Source organism: Heliconius melpomene, chromosome 20 (genome assembly GCF_056956725.1).
Source record: "Heliconius melpomene rosina isolate 202511_hmr_F chromosome 20, ASM5695672v1, whole genome shotgun sequence".
In the NCBI taxonomy this organism is placed as follows: domain Eukaryota; kingdom Metazoa; phylum Arthropoda; class Insecta; order Lepidoptera; family Nymphalidae; genus Heliconius; species Heliconius melpomene.
The window spans coordinates 9,266,900-9,290,701 of NC_140408.1; the positions used below are offsets into that span (position 1 = coordinate 9,266,900).

A 23,802-nucleotide genomic window follows, 5' to 3' on the forward strand; every position below is an offset into this window, starting at 1 on the left:
TAATACACTATTACAATACTGTACTTTTAATTTACAATTTCCCTATTTAGCATAAATGAATATTCGCCTGCATCGATAAGAGAATAATAGTAAAAATATACACGAAGCTATTCTCGCATACTAGTGATATCGAGATATTAATCATATCTGTACTAGTAGATAGGTACTTAATATTTCAATCTCAACGTCACGAGTATAGCAATACACACCCACCCCAAACCAGCAATCTAAAGTGGCTTTTATAACGGCCACGATAACGCCAATGGAAAACGCTGGTTTCAATGCCGCAAAATCTGATAGGATTTGTATTACCACTTTCTAGAAAGCCTGCTCGTTGCCAGCTAGCTCGGACTTCGTTGTTTAATTGATATAATATATTGGTAATTATCAACAGTATAAATAAATATAAAACGCAGAATTTGAGCAATTATAATAGTAATTTTAAATTCGTATAAACATACATTCATATATTTGTATATTTAGTGACGTTTTTTCGTTGATAAAATTAAATGTATTATTCAAACGGAAACTATAATTAACTCAATACCTAAATTTATTTAATTTATGCCGTACATTTCAAATGGAATAAAAGATAAAACATTCATTTATTTTTTAAGCGTCCTGTATCCTGCATACAACAGGGTACATGCAGAGGAAACCTAGTGTTAAGACACTGCGTTCTCCATTTTCCGCCGGATTTTGGAAGCATTGCGTATTGAGTGGCGGAACTCAACTTCGCACTTTATATCACAACATCAGAACGAAGAAAATTGAAAATATTAAATATATAATTTCCTCGAGTGGAAATCGAACCCACTTTCGCATTTAGTCACACTTTGTGCCCCTTCGCCATGACTAGCCTTAATGCCTTATCGAGAACCCGATATATTATGTTCGTACGGTAGGCACGTTGTTTAATGATATTACTTGCAACTGCATTTTTCTCATTCGCATCACACACGCAATGATTCATGCAGCTCACTTTCAAATTCTCCATTGTCTTGCGTATAAGCCATTCAAGATGCATATTATTTTGATCGTCTCGATTTAGTATGCGTTGTTTACTTAACAGTATTTACTATTTATATAAGTGTTGGTACGATACAATGTGTATATAACGTTTAATTTAATTTATATATTATTCTTTTCTTGCATTGATTGTATGACGGAAAGCAAACGTAAAGTACATCATTACCTATGATGTAAACCGCGATCAAGGGGTAAAAGTGGCAGGAGCAGGACCAGACCAAGAAATCATAAATTCACTAAATATAAATTTTCTATATCAAAATAAATAGATTTTGTATCTGCTACCATTACCTCTAGTCACACGTCCCAATTACAATAACTAAGTATAAGTGTTATGAGATTCTTACGAAAAAGAGCAATTATCAAATCAAAAATCTAGCAAATGAGCCATTAACCTATCAATTCTAGATAAAAAGAATCAAGAAACCAACCGCTATACAAACAGACCGAAGAAGTGTTACAAGGACCGATATTTACATGCGAATATCGAGTTAGCATTTGAATAACTGCTCACCTCAGGGAATACGCAGGTAAAACGCGAAACGCACTCGGTGTTTATTTATAGAAATGCAATACGGCTTTACGGGCAGGATGTTTGACGTAATATACCAAACGGTGTAATTTTCTGCACTAAAGCAAGATTTCCAAAGCGAGCGGAGCGGACCCATTAATGACTACGTTGAACTCGCAAGACTAAACCGACTGTTTATTGATGGAACTACAAGTAGTATTTCCATCAGTAAATAGTCAGACGCAAAAGGTCGAGCGAGCAGAAAAGGTTAAAATGAACTAGCTTAGTTCTAGAGCTTCGTCCGTTCCGCCTAAGCCGCTCATTTCTCTTCCTCAGTGGAAACCAGGCTTTACCGGCAACTCTACTACATTTATGACTTACGCAATAAATTGAAACACTTTCGATGCGCTTTTATAACTAGGTATGTAAAATTGTATTTTATAACTATAGTAGGTATGGCTATTGTTTTGATTAAAAGATGTATGTGTGTTAATTTTAATGACTTCAAATATATTTAAAGAGCATTATAATCATAAACGAGTTTCTTATCGTCATGTATTATCAGATATTTAAAGACCATTTATTATAAGTGTTCTAAGTTGAATATAGATAAATTCTTTTATAGAACATTCGGTGACTTCTTATCGAGGATTAACCAGCACCAGCTATAAATCAATTTTAAGCTGGCAAACAGAAGCCGTATTAGCAAGGTCTACGTCACGATACTTTGAATTAAGTATACAGGAAAGGAAGACTTACGTTTAAATAATTAGTATGTACAAGTGTTACCGCTATATGACGTAAGCCCTGGCACGTGGGCGTTGAACTGCTGTTTTGTATTTAGAGTTAACTCCAAAAGCGTTACGGACCAAATAATGTCTACACCGAGTTGGAAAATAATAGCAGAAATTTAAATATATTATTAGTTTTTTTACGTATAATCTTTTTATTACAATTTTTTGACAAAAAATAAATATATTTGAGCAATACATACAATTTTTCTGTCTATATCCATATTTGATGTGTGTAAGGTAGAGCCATATGGTGTTATTCAAATATATGAATATATTATGTCCTATTACCATGGATAAATTTATTGTGTAAATCGACTGCTACTAATGCTTAACATAAAAATAGAACTCATGGCCTCCAGTTTTGTACTAAATATCGATAACCACAAAACCACCAGGCCAATTTTAAATCAATTTCTAGAAAATTAGTCCATATATAGTTATTTGCCTTATGTCAGTCATGTTGTATAAGAGTAAATGTTTTGAAAGGACAGCTATCCCGTTAACTGTAACGCTGGTAGCCAGTTGGATTGTACAAAAACTATTTGGTTAAGCAAAGACGCGTCGTCGGGCAGCTTGTTTTAGTTAAGTCCCTTTTTACGTCCCGCCGTGAGCCGTGAGGTTGCATTCCCGCCGCCGTGCACCTTCGAGCGCTTAGCCCCAACCGACAATTGAGCAACTCTTATTACTATTGAACATAGCTTTAATTTTATACTTATATAGTAAATTCGTAAGTTGTTAAATTAAAGAAATTTTTGAGAGATTAGAATTTACTTATCGTAATAAGGGTTTCGAAAATAACTTATAACATGTAAGTTGTAACGAGTCGAAATGTAAATGAACGTAAGCCGGCTGCGGACGGATCTTGAATAATTCATATAATCGAATAAATAGAGCATTGATAAACACTTTGTGTTATCAGAAGTACACAGATAAAATTATTAAATGTCTCACTAACCTGATGGCTCGGCGCAGTCGCTCAAAATCCAAGCTGCATTTTAACCTCAAAAAGCACCTTAAGCACGGTCACGAAATCGAAGGTCACTGTTATGTTAACTTGCATAATAGCACTCACTCTTTTACCAGTTGCGAATAAAAAACAAAACGCGATTGACGGTTAAAGTTAAAGCTGTTATCATAAACACACGAATGCACAGTTCGTTGCACGTTTATTTCTCAACAAGCGACACGAGTATCCATTCGAAACACCATTGTATCGCATATTTTCAGAGTCTCCTGTATAAAGAGAGCACCAAGGAAGACTCTATGTCATAAATTGTGTGAGATTTTCGATAAAACATGACACGATCGTGCACTGCACCTCGTCTGACACGACGAATATGGCGGATGAATTTGAACTACGCTTGCGTTGCCTTGCAAGCCTGGCTGTCAGTTAAAAAACATTACTGAAACTGGCGCCATCTATGATAAACATAGAGAACTTCTTTAGTGAATATACTAATTTGATAAGTACTGTGCTAAAGTTATTTAATGTGATATAATATTTTTACAGATGTCGCTAGTGTGCATGAGTTTTGTTTCTTAAAGACGTCGATAGGTGTCGCTACAACAAAATTATGGACGAATTTATAATTATTTATAAATATTATTTATAAATTTGTGTTGAAAAATGTTAATTTACAGCAAAGGCTGCCAATTTGCAGTTGAAATTCAGGAGGCATTCATTGCATGTTGAGTGGCAGAACTCAACGCCGAGAAAATAGAAATATAAATAAATAAGTAAATAAATATTTCACTTTTTCGAGTGAAGATCGAACCCACAGCCGTCGCGTTACAGTTACACCCTTATGCCGCTGCGCCACGACGGCCTGTTAATAATGTGTTGTGATATTTTTAAATAATTCATAATTTATTGTATTTTTTTATTATCAGTTGTAATTAAAAAAATATGTATTAACTAATACATTTTTTATTATATTGAATTGAAAATATTCTCTGGCCCCGACACAAAACTCAAAACAATGTCGTAGCAATACGATTTCTATAAAACTATTCTTGCAAAGCCACAAAAACATTAAGGGTTGACACAAAAGAAACCATATAAGGTCTATTAAGTCATAGTATATTACTTCTAAAAGGAATCGGAATTGTCTCAGATCTTGAGTCTACTTCGATTTCTCTAACATTTTATAACAAGATAACTGTAATTGTACTAAAACTCACAGTTTCTTGGAAAACCTTTTAGTTAAATAAATAGGTACTAGGATCTAGAGCATCTAGGTGTTGCAGAGTATTGCCGAAAAATCGATTTATGTTAATTGAAATAACACAATAATTGGAATAAAACAGACATATATTTAAAATTATTTATTCATTATTATCAAAGTATATTCAGTTTAATACGACACATTAAATAACAGCAACATAATATTTTCTCATTTAACACACAATACAAAATACAATTATTTTCTCCTGGTGCGATAACGGAGAGCCACCAAAGCGAGTAAATGGAAAGAGAGATATAAGGCGACTAGAGCCGCGATGTCGACCCAAAATTTATTGGATTCGAAGTCGTATACCTCCAGGACCTCGTCGCCGTTGCTCAGACATGGCACCTGGCCAGCTGGGTCTGGGGAACACGCTGTAAATAAAACACAAGTTTAAAATTAAAGTTGAATAATTAGTTTTATTCGTACGTTATAATAAATAATTCTCTAAGATATTGCTACTTAAAATTAAAAAGGCAAAACTTTTTTAGATTAGGTAAAAAAAGGGACAAGCTAACGTCCTGGCTGGATCTTTAAGATCTATATCCATAAGCAAACTAAACCAGTTTGAAATATAAATATTACCTACATCTTTTTTATTCGTTCAACCTGCCTAAAGGACAGGTGTTGACAAATTTTGTAACAATGTTTTTGCTGGGAAAGCCCATCCCGCACAATTATACCTGGATTCTAAGAAATGTTTACAAACAACCCAAAAACGTTTTATGATTCGATTTTTGTGACTTGGAGTATTCATGGAAGTTAATTATACTTTTATTTTTTATTTATATTTAAAATGTATACAATGTCTCCCACACCTTTACTAATAAAAAAAAACTTACTTATATTTTGAACTCCATCCCACTGCAAAATACTTATCGCCTCGTTAGAGTACATCAGCCAGGATAAGTGGCGTATCCACGATATATATTTCGGTATTGAACTGAAATTTAAAAAAATAATAAATAATTTTACTATTGAATGTAATGTGTATTAAAACTAAAGAAGTTTGTGATAAAATAGGCACTTTATTTCTATAGAGACTACTATATATAAAGGTTGACAGTCATAAATAACTATTTTCAATTAATTTGTTATTCTTCAACCATCAACCATTGCTTGCAGTATTATTGGTTAGCCGTATTCTAGAATAAAATAACAAATTAAATATTTTAAAAAATTAACTACAGCAAATTACAATCCTAGTTCTTATTCAATCGTTTTTGAAGTAAGAAATACAAAAAAGTTAATAAAGTACCTTAGTTTGATGAAGAGCCCCGAAGTCATCATTAAAGAGTAATCAAAAGGCACGAGGTAAGCAATCGCCAGCGGCATCGACCCGAATGCGCAAGAGAAGAATGATCCTATAACAATATAGGTATAAGTATTGTTTAATTTTTGTTTATATCGTTTTAGTCTCCTCGTTATTATGGAGAAGTCAGAAAAAATAAAGTAAAGTATTACGTATTATGTTATGGACCCCACCAGAATTGAATATTTAGTAGAAATTTATATTTTCCTTTCATCGCTCTGATCTCGAGGCAAAGCACGGAATTGCTCCGCCACTCAACACGCAATGCCTCCAGAATCCGGCGAAAAATGAGGAACAGTGTCATAACACTAGGTTCCCTTTGCCTACCCTACCGTGTACGTGATACAGTGTGAACCTAAAAAAGATTTTTTAATAAAAGTAACTTACCGCATGCGATCGCAACATTCAGCACAAGGATTGATACAAATACAGTGTATCCGAACGCATAGAACGTCGCCCGCAGCCCTGCGATCCAGTACACCACCAGCGTAAACAACGTCGGCTCTATCACTAGACCAGGGAACTGTGGGCAAAATATACATTTATTATAGTTTATTTTTATATACTTTGGTGTTATATTGTGTTTTGTAAATACCTAACGTAGACTGTAGTGGGGCACTGAGAGAATATTTTTCAAAATTCCTATAGGAATGTTAGAAAATGGGATTTTACGTTACTACTTATAAAAACTTACTAAAGCAATCATCCTGGACACATAATACATCGGCGTTGTATACAGCCCGGCCCTTAGTTCTCTATGTAACATAGGAAACTCTTCAGGAAGCATGTGAAGTACTGAATACATTGGTATGAATGTGTTCTCAGCAATTATTATGAACACAGCCCCTTGGACATCTTGTATGCCGGCTTGGGTAAGTCGCGCTGTTCCTATGAAACATAGTCCAGCTGTAAGGGCTATAGCCTAGAAGCATCAAAAAAATATTTATTATGCTAATTAATACAATATAATTTAAAAAATTGGACTTGGAGACTAGAAAAAAATGTTTTTATTGTAATGAAATGACAGCTACTGTATTCGGTGTATTTATATTCTTTGACATAAAATTGAATGGATGAAATATTAGGTAGTTATCCAAATAATATTTAAAGAAATTTTCATTCAAACTGAGAATTCAACTAACAATCTCGGTTTAAATAGTGTTAAGGATTAAACAACCATGACTGATAAGATATTTCTGGCTAATTTATTTGAAAATTGTGTTAAAAATCGTTTCTATAATATTATTAATTTTTAAATAAAAAATCCAAAATATATATGAAACAACGCTTACCAATTTCTGTAATATTCGTATAAATTGCACTCTTGGATCCCTCAGTATTATAAGTAGGTATCGGTACACGAGCCAAATGATCTTAGTATGGAGAAAAGGCGATTTGAAATTGTTATTGAATTTTGATCGCTTTGTTTCCTGAAATATTTTAAAAATGAAAATATGTACTAATATTTTTTTGATAAAATATTTTTACAAAAGATATTCTTTTTTATAACTATAACACATATTATATAGAATGTGACATCGTAGTGTCTTACGATCAGATCAATATTCTTGAAGGTCTGAACTTCATTATCGGCCACAGGTAGACGAGTCTCCAATTCCCAGCAAGTGGAATGTTATAGATATGTAAATTTAAATTCGGAGACCACAAACTTGGCAATAAGATAATTAAATCCTTGATGTAGGTACGACGTTTATTATTTAAAAAGCTATTATTTTTAATATTCTTATTTTATTACTTTTTATGTGCATTGATTTCTTTCATTGACAGGATTTGTAGTTAGCAATTTAAAAAACCTTGATTTTTGAAAAAAATAATTATAATTTTAAAATTAAGTAAATTATTTATTTGAAATATATGCCAAAATGAAAGTTGTAATAATGTACGTGTTTTAAGTACTTATACGAATTGACCGTCGTAATTATAACATTATGCTTAATGATTTTATTTAATAAAAACCAATAAATATTATTGTTTTATTTTTTTATTCCGAATGCTATTATATAGTAAATATGAAATATTAATAAGTATTATAACATAATATAATCACACACAAATCTATAATATAAAAAAGTAACAATAAATGTGTTAAATATTTTTACAAAAAAAATCATTAAACCGCGCTGAGTTTTGACTTCTATCACTCACTCAACACAAGCAAATTCTTGCATTTATAGCTGAAAATTCCGATTATAATAATTATTAGATAATGTATGAAAATCATGACATCCACAATATGCAAGTGGCCACTATTACTTCATATGGCAACAATGGGGAATTCTATCATGTACTGACTACTACCAAATACTTCATTTCAAATAGAATACTATTAACATTTCATTTCCTCGAGTGGGGATCGAACCCACAACCAGTCGCGTTTACAGTCACACACTTGTGCCCTTGCGCCACGACTAATTTAATAGAAAACCGAGGAAACGAGTATAATCATCCTTCGTCATCCAAGATTTCTTACTACATAATAATTTCTTACCTCATCCTCGTGATCCATGAGATGGAATTCTAATTGTATCTCCATATCCAGTTCTTTAGCAGCATCACTGACGGCGAATCTGTCGCAAACACTCTTAATAGCTTGTCGAGATGCACCCTCGGACCCAGGGGTGAGGGCGAGGATTTTTATAAAGTAGTCTGTTGGATTGTATGTGATGGGACATTGGTAGCCTAAGCTGTAAAAAGAGTTATTATTTTAATTTTTTTGTAGATATTTTTTTGTATTTATTGGTTCAAAAATTAACTCAACGTTTTCTGAAGAAAATAACAGACAACAATAAGTAAAATAATCAACAATACAGTAATTATTAAAAGTAACCAAAGAAAAATCCAAACGATTAAACTTGTGAAACTTTCCCTAAAATATTAAAAGGTACTTTAAAATAACAAGGTTTTTAATTTGAATATTATCCCAGTTAAAATACTTGTGAGTTGAAAATAATTAACATTTAAAAAGGTTCCACCACAGAATTTATTGCTAAAATTACCTACTTCCAAAAAACAAGTTATTGAGCAACTTTTTTGAAGATCCATAAGCATTATGCATCTAAAATATTCAACGAGTTATTTTTTATTTCGTGTTCTTTTTATATTTGATAAGACGATATTAATTTATCACATAATGTTTTGTTTGTTTCATTTTCCCTATAACTGCAATCAACATTATTTTTTAATAAAAAGAAAAAAATATTTGCATGCAATATAAGACCATAAAATTGGTAATGGTGATATTGTACAGTATTTCACACGAGTCCCGCATTAGACTAGTAAGACAGAGAGGTTAGTCAATCTCTCCAATAAAAAAATGTCTATTAAAAGAAAATAATGTTTTAGGTGGCAGAATCAAAAAACTTGAGGTGTTTGAAACTAAATAGTTTTTCCTGATAGTAAACAATGAGTAAGCGACAAGCCCTTGAACGCCGATACTAGGGAATAGTATCGGAAAGCCTCATTAAGGCCAATGAACGTCATTTAGATCATAGGACTAATGCCGGTCCCATAGATATGTCTAGACAGCAAGGTCTTGAAGACTACAATCATAAAAATGCTTATATGATATATATGTATTTAATAAAAAAACACATTTCCAACATCTTCAAACCGGCTGGTGCAATGGCGACTGATTTTAAATGACATTAATCTTTTCTAGTAATATTTATGTTCTTCTGATTCAGACGTTATTTAACAAATATGTATTAGCAAAACTTATTTTATTTTATTTACTAGCGTCCCCCGCGCGGTTTCGCCCACTTTAACTATACGAATATTTATTTAAATATATTTAATAAAATATATATAAATAAGAAGGTAGGAAGGAAGGAAGAGGATAGAGTAGAGTAGAGTTAGACTATGAACATTCCGACGTTCTTTTTTTTATTTTATCATAAAATATTTTTTCTAGAGTTGATTCATAAAATTATACAGATTTATTCTTAATACAATCATAAGCATAATCTTTAACTATAATAGGTGAGATTATTATCAGCACTTTTTTATTTATTATATATTTTTTTTCATTCTCCAGTTCTTTGATCGTTCATTTAAATAAATGATCACCTTGAATAATTTCTTGTTCCAAATTCCGATGCCTATGTCGTTGACGTGCATACTTGTTAGACAAATTATATAATCTACTTATAGAAAGTATATAATATAATTAAAAATACGATACGTTAAAATTCTTTAAGTCAAATTTCTTTTTTAACATTATGGTATTTTTATTTAGCGTTTTAAAATGTGTAAATACAACGTGGCAGGTTGAATTAATTTTAGATTTAGTATATGATAACACAAGTTTTGTTTTGTAATTATATATTTAAATCCAGCTTAAGGCCATTTGGTACATAGGGCCAACGTGTGACTGTAAACAGGTTCATGACCTCTGGGTTCTCTCTCCAGTGAAAAAATATTCACTTCTTTGACTTTATAAGACACAAGGCGCCGTTGAGTTCTGCCACTCAACACTCAATATTTCGAACTAAAACGGAAATACCTATGATATTTGATGCTGTCTGCCAAACTTGCTATATGCGAAATAAATCGTAAATTTGTAAAAGCTTATTAAACTTTTTTTTGCTTCACTCTGTATCCCGCGCAAAGCAGGATAGGCAGAAGGAACCTGTTAACATAGTGTTACAACATTCTGGTCATTTCATTTTCACCAGTGGGAATCAAATATTCTGCCCATGCGCCACGACGGGCTGAATAATAAAAAATAAACGAACCTTTCAAAAAAGCTGAGAGCCGCCGAAGCATTTCCAGCGAAAGCGACTCTACCCTCAGCTAAGAGTACGAGTTTGTCAAACAGCGCCATCAACTCCGACGACGGCTGGTGTATGGTGCATATCACAGTCTTCCCTTGAACCGCACTCGCCCGAAGGAGAGTCATCAATTTTTGAGCTGATGATGAATCCAGTCCAGTTGTTGGTTCATCACAGAATAAAAGTCCAGGGTCGATTAATAACTGTAAGATAAAAGTTTAATTAGGTGTTGTTAGCTGTAGCTTTGCGATGTGCCCGTGTCCATTCAAATAAATATTTTTTTACACTTAATATTAAATTTTTATAGTACTTTTACGTTAATTTGTTTTGTATATTTTTCCCTGAACAAAAAATATAAAGCGAAATATTGTTCCTATATTTTTTTCCAATTTACTAACTAATGAAAATAGAGGAAATTATTTTTCATAATAAAACTATTTTGTCTAAAAAAATGTCTTTTACCTCTACTTATAGTAGAGGTAAGAGACTAAAAGAATAAACTGTTATTAAAAACAAAAAAAAATAACATAATGGTGTAATTTATAAAACAGTATACATACATAGTTATATCATATATTATATAAACCTAATCTATGGATTATTACTATTTATTTATGTATAAGCTCTGCTACGACTATGAACGTTTTTACTGGAAAACATTTTGAATCTGTGGTATAATTAATTAATTAATTGTATATTGGTTATATATGCATATTGAATGTAAATTTATTCGTAGGCATATGTTGTAACAGGTTTCAATGACGTGGTACAGTGTTGCGTGAGAGCCTATACATAATTTCGTTCACTTTTATCATGTACTATATCTTTATTTATACCAAAATTTAGATATATTGTGTACTGAGACGAGTAACTAATATAATGTCTAACGTTGTTTAGGCAAATAGAAAATATAATTTAAAACTCGTAAACGAAGATACACATGCAAATAAACATTATTTTAGTCTTCATTAGTCTTCAAATTATTCATGGAGGTACATTCCAAGTACGCCAGGTTCCATATACTAATAGCGACTATTATGACTATATTATAATATAAACCACATATTTAAAAACTAATTTATCGAAAACTAATTAATCAAGACCTGGAGACCAAGCGTGGCGCAGTGACACAGGTGTGTGAATGCACACAAAACTTGACGTGGGTTCAATCTCCACTCGAGGAAATAAAATATTTCTTTAAATTTATATATTCCTGTCTTCGCTCTGGTATCAAGGCAAGTCGCGGCGTTGAGTTCCGCCACTCAACTAGCAATGCCTCCAGAATTCAGGGAAAAAAGGAGAACGCAGTGTCTCAACAATAGGTTCCCTCTACCTAACCACCCTGCTGTGTGCGGGATACATATGATACATCGTGAAGCTGATTATTTTATAGTTAATCGAAATATTTTTTAAATAAAATGTAAGTATAGCTCTGTCATCAATTATGCCGCAAATAAACGGTACAAGAACATTAATAACGGTTATGTCCTGAAGTTTTTCGAGAATTCAGATAACGGAGATCAGAGCAAGTGCAACGGCATTCAAGTATAAAGGCCCTTTTATAGTAGTGCTTATCTATAGTTTAATAACGCAAGAAGAGTTCATGAACTTTTCACTTACACGTATGTATACTGTTTTATTATAGAGGCGTATTTTCTTTTTTTATAAATAAATAAATCAACTTCACTCTGTATCTCGCAGACAGCAGAGTAGGCAGATGGAACCTAGTGTTAGAACACACCGTTCCCCACTTTCCGTCTAATTCTGGAGGCATTGCGTGTGGAACGGCGAAATTCAAGCCGCGCTGTGCCTCGACACCAGAGCGAAAAAATGTAAATTTAAATAAATATTTCATTTCCTCAAGCGGGCATCGAACCCACAACCTGCCGGTGGTTTTAGGCGGAATTTATAGATCGTGTAGTTATGGATCTATTTATCATGCTTTATGTTTATTACAATTAAATTCCCATTCACGTATCCTGTTTTTGACTGTCATTATAGGTATATAATATTTAATCTGCCTAAAGTCACTGAACCAGATCATTAAAAAATGTCTAGATAATGTTGCTTGAAATTAACTTTATGATTTAATTAGTATTAGCATTAATTAAATACATTTCTGTATTTTACTTGTATATTTTATTTATAAATTCGACATTACACTTATATATTCGCCTTTTATTAGTACAGCTGCAGACGTATAGATTAAAAATTGTTATTTAAAATTTAAACTAAAATTATTTTAGCTATTAGGGATACGTTTAAGGTCTTTTTATTTAATAATAACAGCTATTAATTAATTCTCATAAAACACTCACCTCTGTAGCAAAGGCTAAACGTTTTCTTTCGCCACCTGAAAGTGTTTTCAGCCCGTCAAGCCCTCCAAGGCGTGTGTGCCTCGCATTATACAAGGATAGCTGCCGCATTAGCTGATTGACCCTCCTTCTCCGGGCCAAGGCCGTAGTACGGCGATCCATACGGAGACGAGCCTAAGCAGTAATACACGTGTTATCTACATCCATTTAATATTGTACCTGTTTATCATAACGGAACAATCAAATGTTCATATTTGGTAACGATAACAATAAATATTGATATATTATTACATACATTTATTTTAAAATTTACATATATATTGAGATGATTTAAAGTAATGCGTTAAAAGTCCAATTAGCAGTAGCAATAGCACGAATCATACAAGAGTTAGGCATATATTAAATTTATAGTGAAAGAGTGTTCAAAGAGATGCTTCATTTGGGTCATAAGCAGAAGTTAACGAAATATTTATACTGTGTCGTTGTATATGTATATAATATATAGAAGAAGAAAATATAGATATACAATACAAATGTATCTCTTAAAAGGAGCGGATGTGGACCTTAGCCTGGCTAGGCTTACAGACCCATAATCCAATGCAATATCCGAAAAAATCGTAATAAAATATGTAAATTGTATATTGATAAGGGTTCAGGCTCAATTCTTCCTACGTTTGTAATTTTCGTTTTTGTTGTGTTAAAGGATTGTGGGATCCGGTGTCACCTTTTGAAGTAGGTAGGTAGAGATTACAAAGTTTTACTCTCTTTTGCTAAAAAACATACTAAAAGCTTTGTCAATACTAACGACAATTTATTAGCTATTCGAGCCTCTCTGTTCAAGTATAATTTTAAATAATATATTTTCGTAAACGAGGCTAGGGTCTTGGCCCAGAGGCACGAGCGTTTGATTGTAAACGTGACAGGTTACAGTTCGATTCCACTCGAGGAATATTCAAATTTCAAATTTGGAAATATCACTCAACAAATAACGCCTCCAGAGATCGGCGGAAAATGGGGAACGTGTCTTAACGGAAACGGAGAGTCTTAACTAACTAGGTTCTCATGTTCCCTCTGCCCAGTGTGCTATATGCGGGATGTAGCGTGAAGTTATAAAAAACATATACATATATCCGTAAACAATTATACAAAAATGTAGGTAGTTAATTAATAGTAGGATTTGAAACCTAATCCTACTAAAATAGAAAAATGTAAATTTCGTATATTTTATTACGCGTTTAATAAGGGCTTCTATAATTAAGAATAATCCGGGCTTTGAATCCAGGTCACTGGCTTTAAGAGCTGTAACCGAATACCGGCGTGAAACCACAAATCTAGTGCTTCGCGCGATAGAAATGTGACACTTGAAAATATTTACGATTATTCTTTTATTGATACGTACATGTTTATTAGTAGCAGACGAAAAAATAGTTTCTACGTAAGTAGAGTGATGCTGATAGTTATGACATGTAGAACATTTTAATCGTTTGGTATTTCTTACAAGAAAAGTATCAGTTGATCGTAAAAATATCAAATGGCAAACTGAACACCTACAGATTAAAATAAAAAAAAAATAAAAAATCTCTAAATATTTAATATTTTTTTATTTAATATAAACTATCATAGATTTTTAATTCGGCTAAAAAAATATACGAATTAAAATTACAGACTATGTACAGTCCGTTTAGCTGATCGTATCCGTAAGAGATATACTGCTATCGCCCAATGTTAATAATGTATCTCCTATCTCCAGTTAACGTCAATCTTGTATTGTCCGACATGTCTATTCAATCACTAACCTGCATGCCGTCTTCCATCTCTGTCTACTTCAATCTATGGTTGCAATTTATGGATTAGGATTGATTATTAACATTGGGCGTATAATAATAAACAGCTAGTACTAGCGAGGATGTGACAGCTTAAACGAAGAACGTGCTCAAGAGTTTTGGGCACGTCAAGAGAATGAGTGACTGAAGAATGACAAAAACTATTTTTGAGACAGCATATGCGTATGAAGATGTTGTGGTGACGTTAAAAATTGCTGATAAAACCATTCTCTTTATTTAGCTAGGTACATCTCAATTGAGCAACTAAAAGTCCAATTTCTATACAATCTGGTTGTATTGAAAACATAATTTTTATAAGCATATAAAATATATAAATAATATAATATATAATAACACAAATTTAAATAAATTTAGATCTTGGCCACGATTTTAATCGAAAATAAGGTCAAAGTCACGGACAAAATAGAAAAAAATGTAAGGTTTGCTACCTCTAATTTTCCCAATTTGATTCCAACATTACCATTATTGTATTTAAATGCTTTAATGTAATGTAGTGCAACGTGACATTTTCGTGAAACAATAATGAAAACTTAAAGTTGTATTATTTTCCATGAATAAATTAAAAAAATTAATAAATCTATTATTTTTATAAATTTTTCATATATATTGTGAAATAAAATACAAATTATACGGGCACGTGTGTGAAGTTATTTATTTAAATATTTATTGTAACTTAACATTCAAATAAGATTAAGATTACAAAACATTGGACGAATCCTTGATTTAGGACATAAAAATTAATGGATTTAAAAAAAAATGGAAGGCAATAGCAAACCCGTTTCTTCTCCATTTAATATAAATAGTTGTCGTATATAGCACGAGCCAAGATAATAATGAAATATCAAATCTACATTAGTTTCGTGTATTTTTTATTTTATTTTGATTAGGACGGAATAACAATTTTGGATGGCATGTGTATCAAAATTATAAAGAACACAGAATTCTTCTTATATGGATTCTCATGGCGTATTAAGAAGAGGTACGAAATACGATAATGTTAGTGTAAATAGAAAATTTCATATTTAGAGCGTTCTCTGTCTAGCTAGTAAGATAGAATTGTATACGGGAAAAGAGAAAGACAACACGATTTTTGAAATTTTATTATATAAAGATTTATAAAAAAATCTTATCCATACCTATATTATAAATTCTAAAGTAACTCTTGTGCTTTTATTATTATTTTTAAGTGAAATTTATGGACCTTATGCATATTTTTTTTATCTTTACCTTCTTTGCTTTATGCGGTGAAAAAGTATGAAATTGCTTTTTTAACAAATTCTTCTACCTGCTATATATTTATTAGTTTAATACAAATTAAAAATCAAAACATATATAATAATAATGTAACGAAAACTCACCATAATAGTTAAATGTTCCATAACAGTCAGATTTTCCACGAAAAGTTCGTCTTGATGCATGTAGCCACTTTCCCGATGCATAAAGTCGCCTACTGGCAGCCCGTTCATTGCTATCTCTCCATCAACAATGGTTCCCTCTTGTAATAAAAAAGGAAGTATATATTACGTTTATTTTATGTTTTGTGTGTGGGAATTAGAGCCCGAAAAGAAGGTATAGCTTAATTAGCTAGAGCGCTAAGATGTTTTTTAAAAAACACTATTATATTGTTATAATGCTTATTATATTGTCCCAGAATACTGACATGATAAGCAATGTATGGAATTTATTTTTAATGAATGTCATGCAGGGTAGCATTGTACGAATTTCGTATAAAATAATTAAATTGTACCATTGAAATTGAAAATATCAACCGTTGAGTTTGGTGCCGGCTCTTCTCAACAGAATTGCTTTCTGAGCCGGTGTTAGCTTAATTTTCATTTAACGATTCAAAATTATTAAATAGAAAATATTAAATATTAAAATTAATTTTGATATTTAACTATTATCTATATATTTCATTTTTATTTAAATTTGTGTGTGAAAGTCTGTTTAAATGAAGAACAATGTATTTCACTATGACTACCCTGTTGTGTGCGGGATAAAGCGTGAAGCTAAAAAAACGATTTAAAAGTGGGTATAATAGTCTATTTGAATAAAGAATATTTCGAATTTGAATAACATATAATTGCTTATCTTTTTAGGGTAGTCTTTATATATAACATTAGCATTATGTGTGGCTATTTTAGTTTTTTTCTTAATTTATATAATTTTGTTTATTACATAGAATATTTAAGTTTTCGTTTTTAAATTTTTATTCCAGTGATTTATTTTTCATCTCGCTCGCTAATAGCTGATTCGAAATTGAAAGTATAATTATAATAAAAAACCACTTGATAAAAGATCAAATTTGATAAAATATATTTTTAAATACATTATGTCTCTCACTAGGAAATAATAGCCAGTTAATAGATTGATAAATTATACAAAAAAAAATAATCTACAATTTTACATTTTATTACACTTATTCAAATTCAAAAAGATAAAAATGTCGCATCTTTTTTCAAAAAAATAATTTTTATATTATCAAAAAAACTAGTTTCAAAATAATTATTAGAAAAATATAAATTTGTAAAAATAAATCTGGTCTTGGCACGTGTCAGGCAGACATAATATTAAATACTATTAACATAATAAAATGTTAATAGTATTAATATTTTGTTCCTAAAATAGGCACTGTACATTTTTGAGTTTTTCGTATCCGTTTCAAAATTGATAAATTTATAAAGAAGTTTTATTAATTTTATATATTTTTATATATTACGAAATGCCTCAAAATGCAAATTTTTTGAATGTATAACGAAAAATATTAACATTTTTCTATAATTGAAAATTCAATTTAGTGAACAATGTTTTTATTATTAATATTTAAAATTTAAAACTAATAAAATAAATAAACTTAGAATAAAAGTACGTATAAAAGGATATGTATGATATAGAAAATGACAAGAATATTCCTTCTATTCTAGAAACAAAAACGAAGTTATATTTCATAATTCAATTAAGTTACATTGCCGGTAAATATCTTTTAAATACAATTACAACAAGGCCAATCATTTTGTTAATTTCTTTCATGAAGGTAAGGACACGTTTATTATAATTTTAAAACTTTCAAAATAGTACCTGGAGTTCGGTGAGCCAATGCTGTCATCAGAGTTGTTTTCCCGGCACCGCTGTAAAAATTACATTAAATTAGAGGCATAATATAAGGAATATTATTTACGTTTAGTCTTATCAATCCCTTATAAGTTTATCTTTATTTACTTGACACTCAATTGATAACAGATATTCAATAGTCCAGGTAGGCTAGTTATATTATAAACAGACATATAATTTTAAATATTGAAATTACACTTACCTAGGGCCCATAAGAGCCACTAACGATCCTGGTTTGGCAATACCGCTCACTGCAAAAGAAAAATAGTTTTAACTACCAACCTAATATAATCTATCCCTCCCTATCTAATGCGACCGCTGGGTAGGCAGAGAAATCTAGTGTTAAGGCACTACGTTCACCACTTTCGAATTTTTTCGAATTTTTCTAGGCATTGCATGTTAAATGGCGAAACTCACGCCCCGCTTTTGCCAATAATTTGGTACCAGAGGAGCCAATAATTCATTCCTCGAGTAAGAATCGAATCCACAACCGCGTTACAATTACACGCTTGTGTCTTATTAGTAGGAAAAATGCTATATAACGATATTATGTAACAATAACAACAAATAACGTATAGCATTATGTAAAATCGTTGAACTTGTACCATAAAACCACATTGCCTTAACATCGAAGTAATTGCAAAAACACGTTTTTAAACGTTTAGTTGAATCGATGTCTTAAAAGTTGCCAAAAACTGGTTGTAGTAAAAAAATAAGATCGGAGTACTTTGCATTTTAAACTATATTTCGTTTTATAATGTAGCACATTAATTATATTATTTATGATATGTTTCCTTTATATATGCATGCACCGAAGGGTATAAAAGAAAACAATAATTTGTATTTGAATGGTGGAATTCAACACCGCATTTTGTCTTCTTACCAGAACGAAAAAATGATAATATCTACTCCGCTGAGTGAGGATCGGTTACCAACGGCCCGGTTTAGTCAGACGTTACAGACTGCTAAGAAACTGCCTGCTATCTCTGATAGCAGGCAGTCCTGTTGAGAAAATTCTAAGGAGAGATAAAAAACGTCTTTAAAAAACTACGAGAATATAAATGTATTATTCTCTTGATAATACATATTAATGTATTATCAAGAAATTTAAACAATTTCGAAAATTGATTCAAACTCTACTATATGAAAAAAAAAAGTTTTATATGATATTTTTTAAATATTAAAATGATATAAAAAGCAAAACAACAAAACTAAGGGGACGATATATTTTTAAAATTTAAACTTACCATTATTAACTAATCTTTTTAGTTTGCCATCTTTGAGTTTGATATGTACGCTGACATCACGCCACACCAACGTGCATGGCCGTGCTGCAGGTGAGGAGCCAAGCAATTCCTCTACTTCAGTGAAAAGGGGCTCGTCATACTTAGAGTAAGTTATCCCGCTGTCCACGTAAATAACGTCTCGTGGATGTAGTTCCTGAAGGAGTTCCCGAATATCATTTAATTTGCAAATTATAGATTAAATCGATTGTGGCATGAAAGTTGGCAGTATGTTTACTAAAAATATTTCGTAAAAAACATAATAATTATATTACATATATTTAATATTTATACAATGATCGTTTATATTATTAATACCGTTTACCCTAATAGTTATTCGTCATTTGTGGTTTGTAAGAATGCTATTATGTTACTAAAACAAGAATTAAAGTAGCATAGAACTTGACACTTGAATATGTATGTAAGTTATGTCTTATTAGTGCAGAAGATAAAATTATTATGCAATACCCAATATAAGTTTCAGATTTTGTCAAAAAAAAAATTTCTTCATTTTAATACCACTTTTTAATCCAATGACCTCAACGGTACTTGTAAAATATATAAATTTAATATTTCATTTAATTTTCAGTAAATTTATTAAGAAGCAAGTAATTTGATAGTAAGGCAAAATTTTTATAGGTATTTTTATTATCGTACTGCAAGAATCTTGCCAAACGTTACTGTGTGACTGTAAGCAACAGGTACACAACTTTTATATCTCGTGTTTTTTATCAACCCTAAAATGAAACTTCGGAGGGTCCAGTTATCGTTTATACGTCTTTACGTCAGTACCATTCACATTGACAATCTTGAAAATCTTTTAACCTGCAATCTCCTTTTAGCGGTTAGTGCTCAATTGGCACGTTTGAAACGCCATAATCAATAAATAGAACAGAAGAGACACTTTATCTCCTTTTTCGACATCCAGTAATTCTACTCTTTTTTACTATTCTTTCTATATTTAACCTCTCAATATAAAACACTTGAGGAGCTCCTTCCTCATTTTTGCTGAAGATGCCACATATCGTCTATTCAATTGATATTTTTTTCATTTACACTGATATCTGTATCCAATGCTGATGCTCTCAAAACTAACCTGCATTATATTCACGAAATAGTTCCGCGTCCCACAACCTGTCGCGATAAGAGACGTACGCTTGTGTCCCTACGCCACGAGTACGACTGACCTGAACAGGCCTTACTTTTTTGTATCTATATATTATTTTGAATACCATCTTTTTATTTTAAATGTACCTTTATTATCCTATAACGCGACAGGTTTCTTACATGTCAACGTTAAATTGTTTTATTTCAATTTGCTTAAAAAAGTTTATTATAAAAAAATAGAAATTAATTAATTTATAATTACTTTAGTAACAATCATAGTTCAGTTTTTAGCTTACATCAAAAGAACTGCAATTGAAATATAATTAATTTTTAATTGAAATATCCATCATATGTTTCTAATTAACAAAATGCATTTATTAACCTTTCAATATTTTTATATAGATAGAAATGTTGTTTAAACGATAAACATCAAAACATATCGATTGTTTACAATGTAAGTCACATTAATTAGTTCCATTAGACTACCTTGAACTGGAAAATGCGTCCATCGACTAAACAACAAGACTAAAGTAATAAAGAGTCACTAAATAATAGCAAAATATTCAATTTCATAAATCCCTTTATAACATCGACACTTTCTTTGTAATTCATTTATAATGGGTTATAAACCTACAGTTTAATTATAGGATCTTATTATATACATAGTATATTATGTATATAATATGCAAGTCCATATTATACGTGAAATGTGGAAAAAAAAATCTAAATGGAAATAAACAAATTTTTGTTTAATATATTGAAAATATAACTAAGTATTCTACGGCAGTTTACATAAATCATAAGATTAGTCTTTTGGAATGGTTTAAGAAAACGTTATTGTCAAATGTTAATTAAGCATTTGTTAGCTAAAATAATAACATTAGCATTTTAAATGATATTTCACCTTTTAACCTTTTCTTGGTTATATTTATTGGCGAGATTGAGCTTCATATTTTTAATAAAATATAGTCAATGATACCTTTGAAAAAACTCAATGATAAATAATATCTGTTATGAATATTGGTGGTTCTCGTTTACCGCTCTTCGGTCATAATTAGATGCCACGTTTTTATAGATATCTGTAGTGTTCTGCATTCTTAGCCATTACATAGGTTATACACGTTCATGTTCATGAACTTAAAATCATGTAATTAACACTAAATTTTTATACGAAACAGATACATTAAAATATAGTAAATCTAGTTATATTATCTCGATACATATCGCAATCTAGGTCCTGAGCATATTAAACAAACCTTCAGTTTTATATCCGATTACGTAATATTATTTAATGATTTACAAAATGTATATGATATTTGCTATCATTATCAAATTAATAAATTATTCCTTGTTACATATTTTTTCACGTTACCTTATTTTTAATCGAAATATGAATCATTACATCATTATGTATTATTAACATTATTATTATTAACAGCATTGAAACTAAATCATGTGTAAAAATTTTTTTACTTCAATTTATCTGACATGCAATTTATCTGATAATTGATTAATTTTAATCTATTGTTTTTAAAACACATTCTATCGCGTATCATTAAATATTTAAAAAACAAACAGTGTCAATACACATATACATTATATTAAATAGTTTATCCAAAAAATATATAATATGCTTTTGGTAATATTTATTTTTATTTTCACCAAAAAAAATTCTATAATAAATTTCAGGAAAAACGAAAAATACTTACATGAGCGTCGTCCGCACGGTTAATAGTAGAGCTTGAAGCCGAGCTACCGGAAAGCTCCTTGGTGGGCACGTCATCAATATTTTCCGTCATACTCATTTTCCTATTCACCAGAAAATATTAAAATACAAGAATAAAATGTTTAAAACAATAGTTTCGAATATATTTTCAAACGTAACATTCTCGCAACGAGTCAGTCAAACTAGCGAGGCACGCGCCGCCCACGAGTGACAACAGCGGACAGCGGCACAACGTGGAAAGAGATGGTAACTTTAAACGGCCTTTTGACTAAAATTTCAAATATCGTCTTACGAAACTAACTATATATATTTTATTGTAATTAAAAGGACCATTGAAGTTTTACTATGAAAATATTTTAATGTGTCAACAAGTTCATTTAGGCATCAGTAAGATATAGTATCTCTATGATCTTGAAAACTGATAATGATAAAGTGACGCACATTTTTTTTAATTATACACAATATGGAGAAATTAAAAATATTAATTTACTTCTATTTACATTATAATAAAACAATCTCACAAGACACGGAAATAACTAGTAACTTAGCATGGGTCGCGATAAGACTGACAGTCTCTACCTGTAGGATTATGGGAAGTAGGTACTCGCTAACAGTCGTGTATGAAGAAACCTGTTTGCCTACGCCTTGACTAGCTTCAGTGAACCCTTGCATCTAAGTATTTCCTCAAGATGAGGTTCAAGTTGTTCTGGTCAGTATTTAACTAAATTAAAATAAACGTGACACTAGCTGACTAAGAGACGGATAATTAAAAGAAGATTAATCGTCCTTTTATAAAGAACTGATATTGATTGATAGCGATATGAAAATCTTAATAAATTATTTCAAAATCTATAGAAAAGACAAAAGGATGTCAAATAGTAATTAGATAAAAAAATTATCTATAAAAAAGTAGTCATGGGAATATTAATATTAATGATATTAAGTTCCACCAGATGCAAATTTCATAAAAAAATAAAACTAAGTGATGTTCATTTCATTACGATCTATGACACTAGCCTACCCCATACGCTGGAGAACGTGTAATGTGAGGCGTTAAGAATTTTAACATAACTAATTAGACGAGGAAAAAAGTAATAAAAATGTTGTGTGTGTATCGACAGACCTCTATCGAGAGGTAGTAAAATGTAAATGTCGTGAGATTGTTTTTTCTCAATTACTTAACCATTATTACATTACGTTGGTTAATTACTAAGATTTAAAAAAAAAAGAACATGTAATGTCTCGATCTCGTGGTGGTTACCAAGAGGCGTTAGAGATATTAAGTGCTGGGTTTCGTTTAAAATATTATGAAAGTTTATTATTTGCGAAAATGCAAATCCAATACATGTATAAGTTTAAAATCCACTATAAAACAATTTTCAAATCTAAATGAATAGTTAAAAATCTATTAGTTCCTTTCCCAACATTTTAACGAGAAGTCATTATCCTAATTCGTAAACATTTTTAATTATATACATATAGTGTCAAAAAATTTAATTATATTTACTAACTTTACGAAATAGATCGATAGATCATTCCGCTCTCTATTTTTAAGACATGAGTGTCGGGTGACATTATCAAGTGCCACATTTTGTTTGTTTATAGGCCAGGGAAATGAAAATTTATGGTTACCTCATACCTGCATTGCTAATATAAATTTGTTATACTAGAATGAATGAAGGAATGAGCGTTGTGTATGAGTTCTATACTACATTGCTTACGGGAAAAATGTTTAGTTATTATTAAGTAATTTTA

General features: G+C 30.9%; 2 protein-coding genes across 3 annotated transcripts in view; both read right to left on the bottom strand.

Moving 5' to 3' along the window:
- The window catches only part of LOC146527863 (rho GTPase-activating protein 23-like), a 257,849-nt gene extending 254,154 nt beyond the window's left edge, over positions 1–3,695 (bottom strand). The window contains exon 1 of the mRNA XM_085204396.1: positions 3,290–3,695. The gene's annotated coding sequence lies outside the window, so the exon portion shown is untranslated. The remainder of the gene's footprint in view (positions 1–3,289) is intronic.
- A 951-nt stretch (positions 3,696–4,646) lies between these two features.
- On the bottom strand, positions 4,647–22,272 carry st (ATP-binding cassette transporter scarlet). Of its 2 annotated transcripts, none has more exons than XM_085204964.1 (14): positions 22,031–22,272; positions 19,179–19,371; positions 18,134–18,182; positions 17,899–17,948; positions 16,179–16,315; positions 12,980–13,150; positions 10,626–10,864; positions 8,381–8,576; positions 7,164–7,301; positions 6,566–6,793; positions 6,259–6,394; positions 5,818–5,923; positions 5,402–5,502; positions 4,647–4,933 (listed from the first exon to the last, which is right to left on the bottom strand). In XM_085204964.1, exons 1-14 carry the CDS (start codon positions 22,124–22,126, stop codon positions 4,755–4,757), a joined length of 2,019 nt encoding a protein of 672 aa, XP_085061090.1. In that variant the 5' UTR covers positions 22,127–22,272; the 3' UTR covers positions 4,647–4,754. The 2 variants fall into 2 exon arrangements, with proteins under 2 accessions (XP_085061090.1, XP_085061091.1); XM_085204965.1 differs by lacking the exon at positions 22,031–22,272 and adding an exon at positions 20,311–20,389.
- Between the last annotated feature and the right edge of the window lie 1,530 nt (positions 22,273–23,802).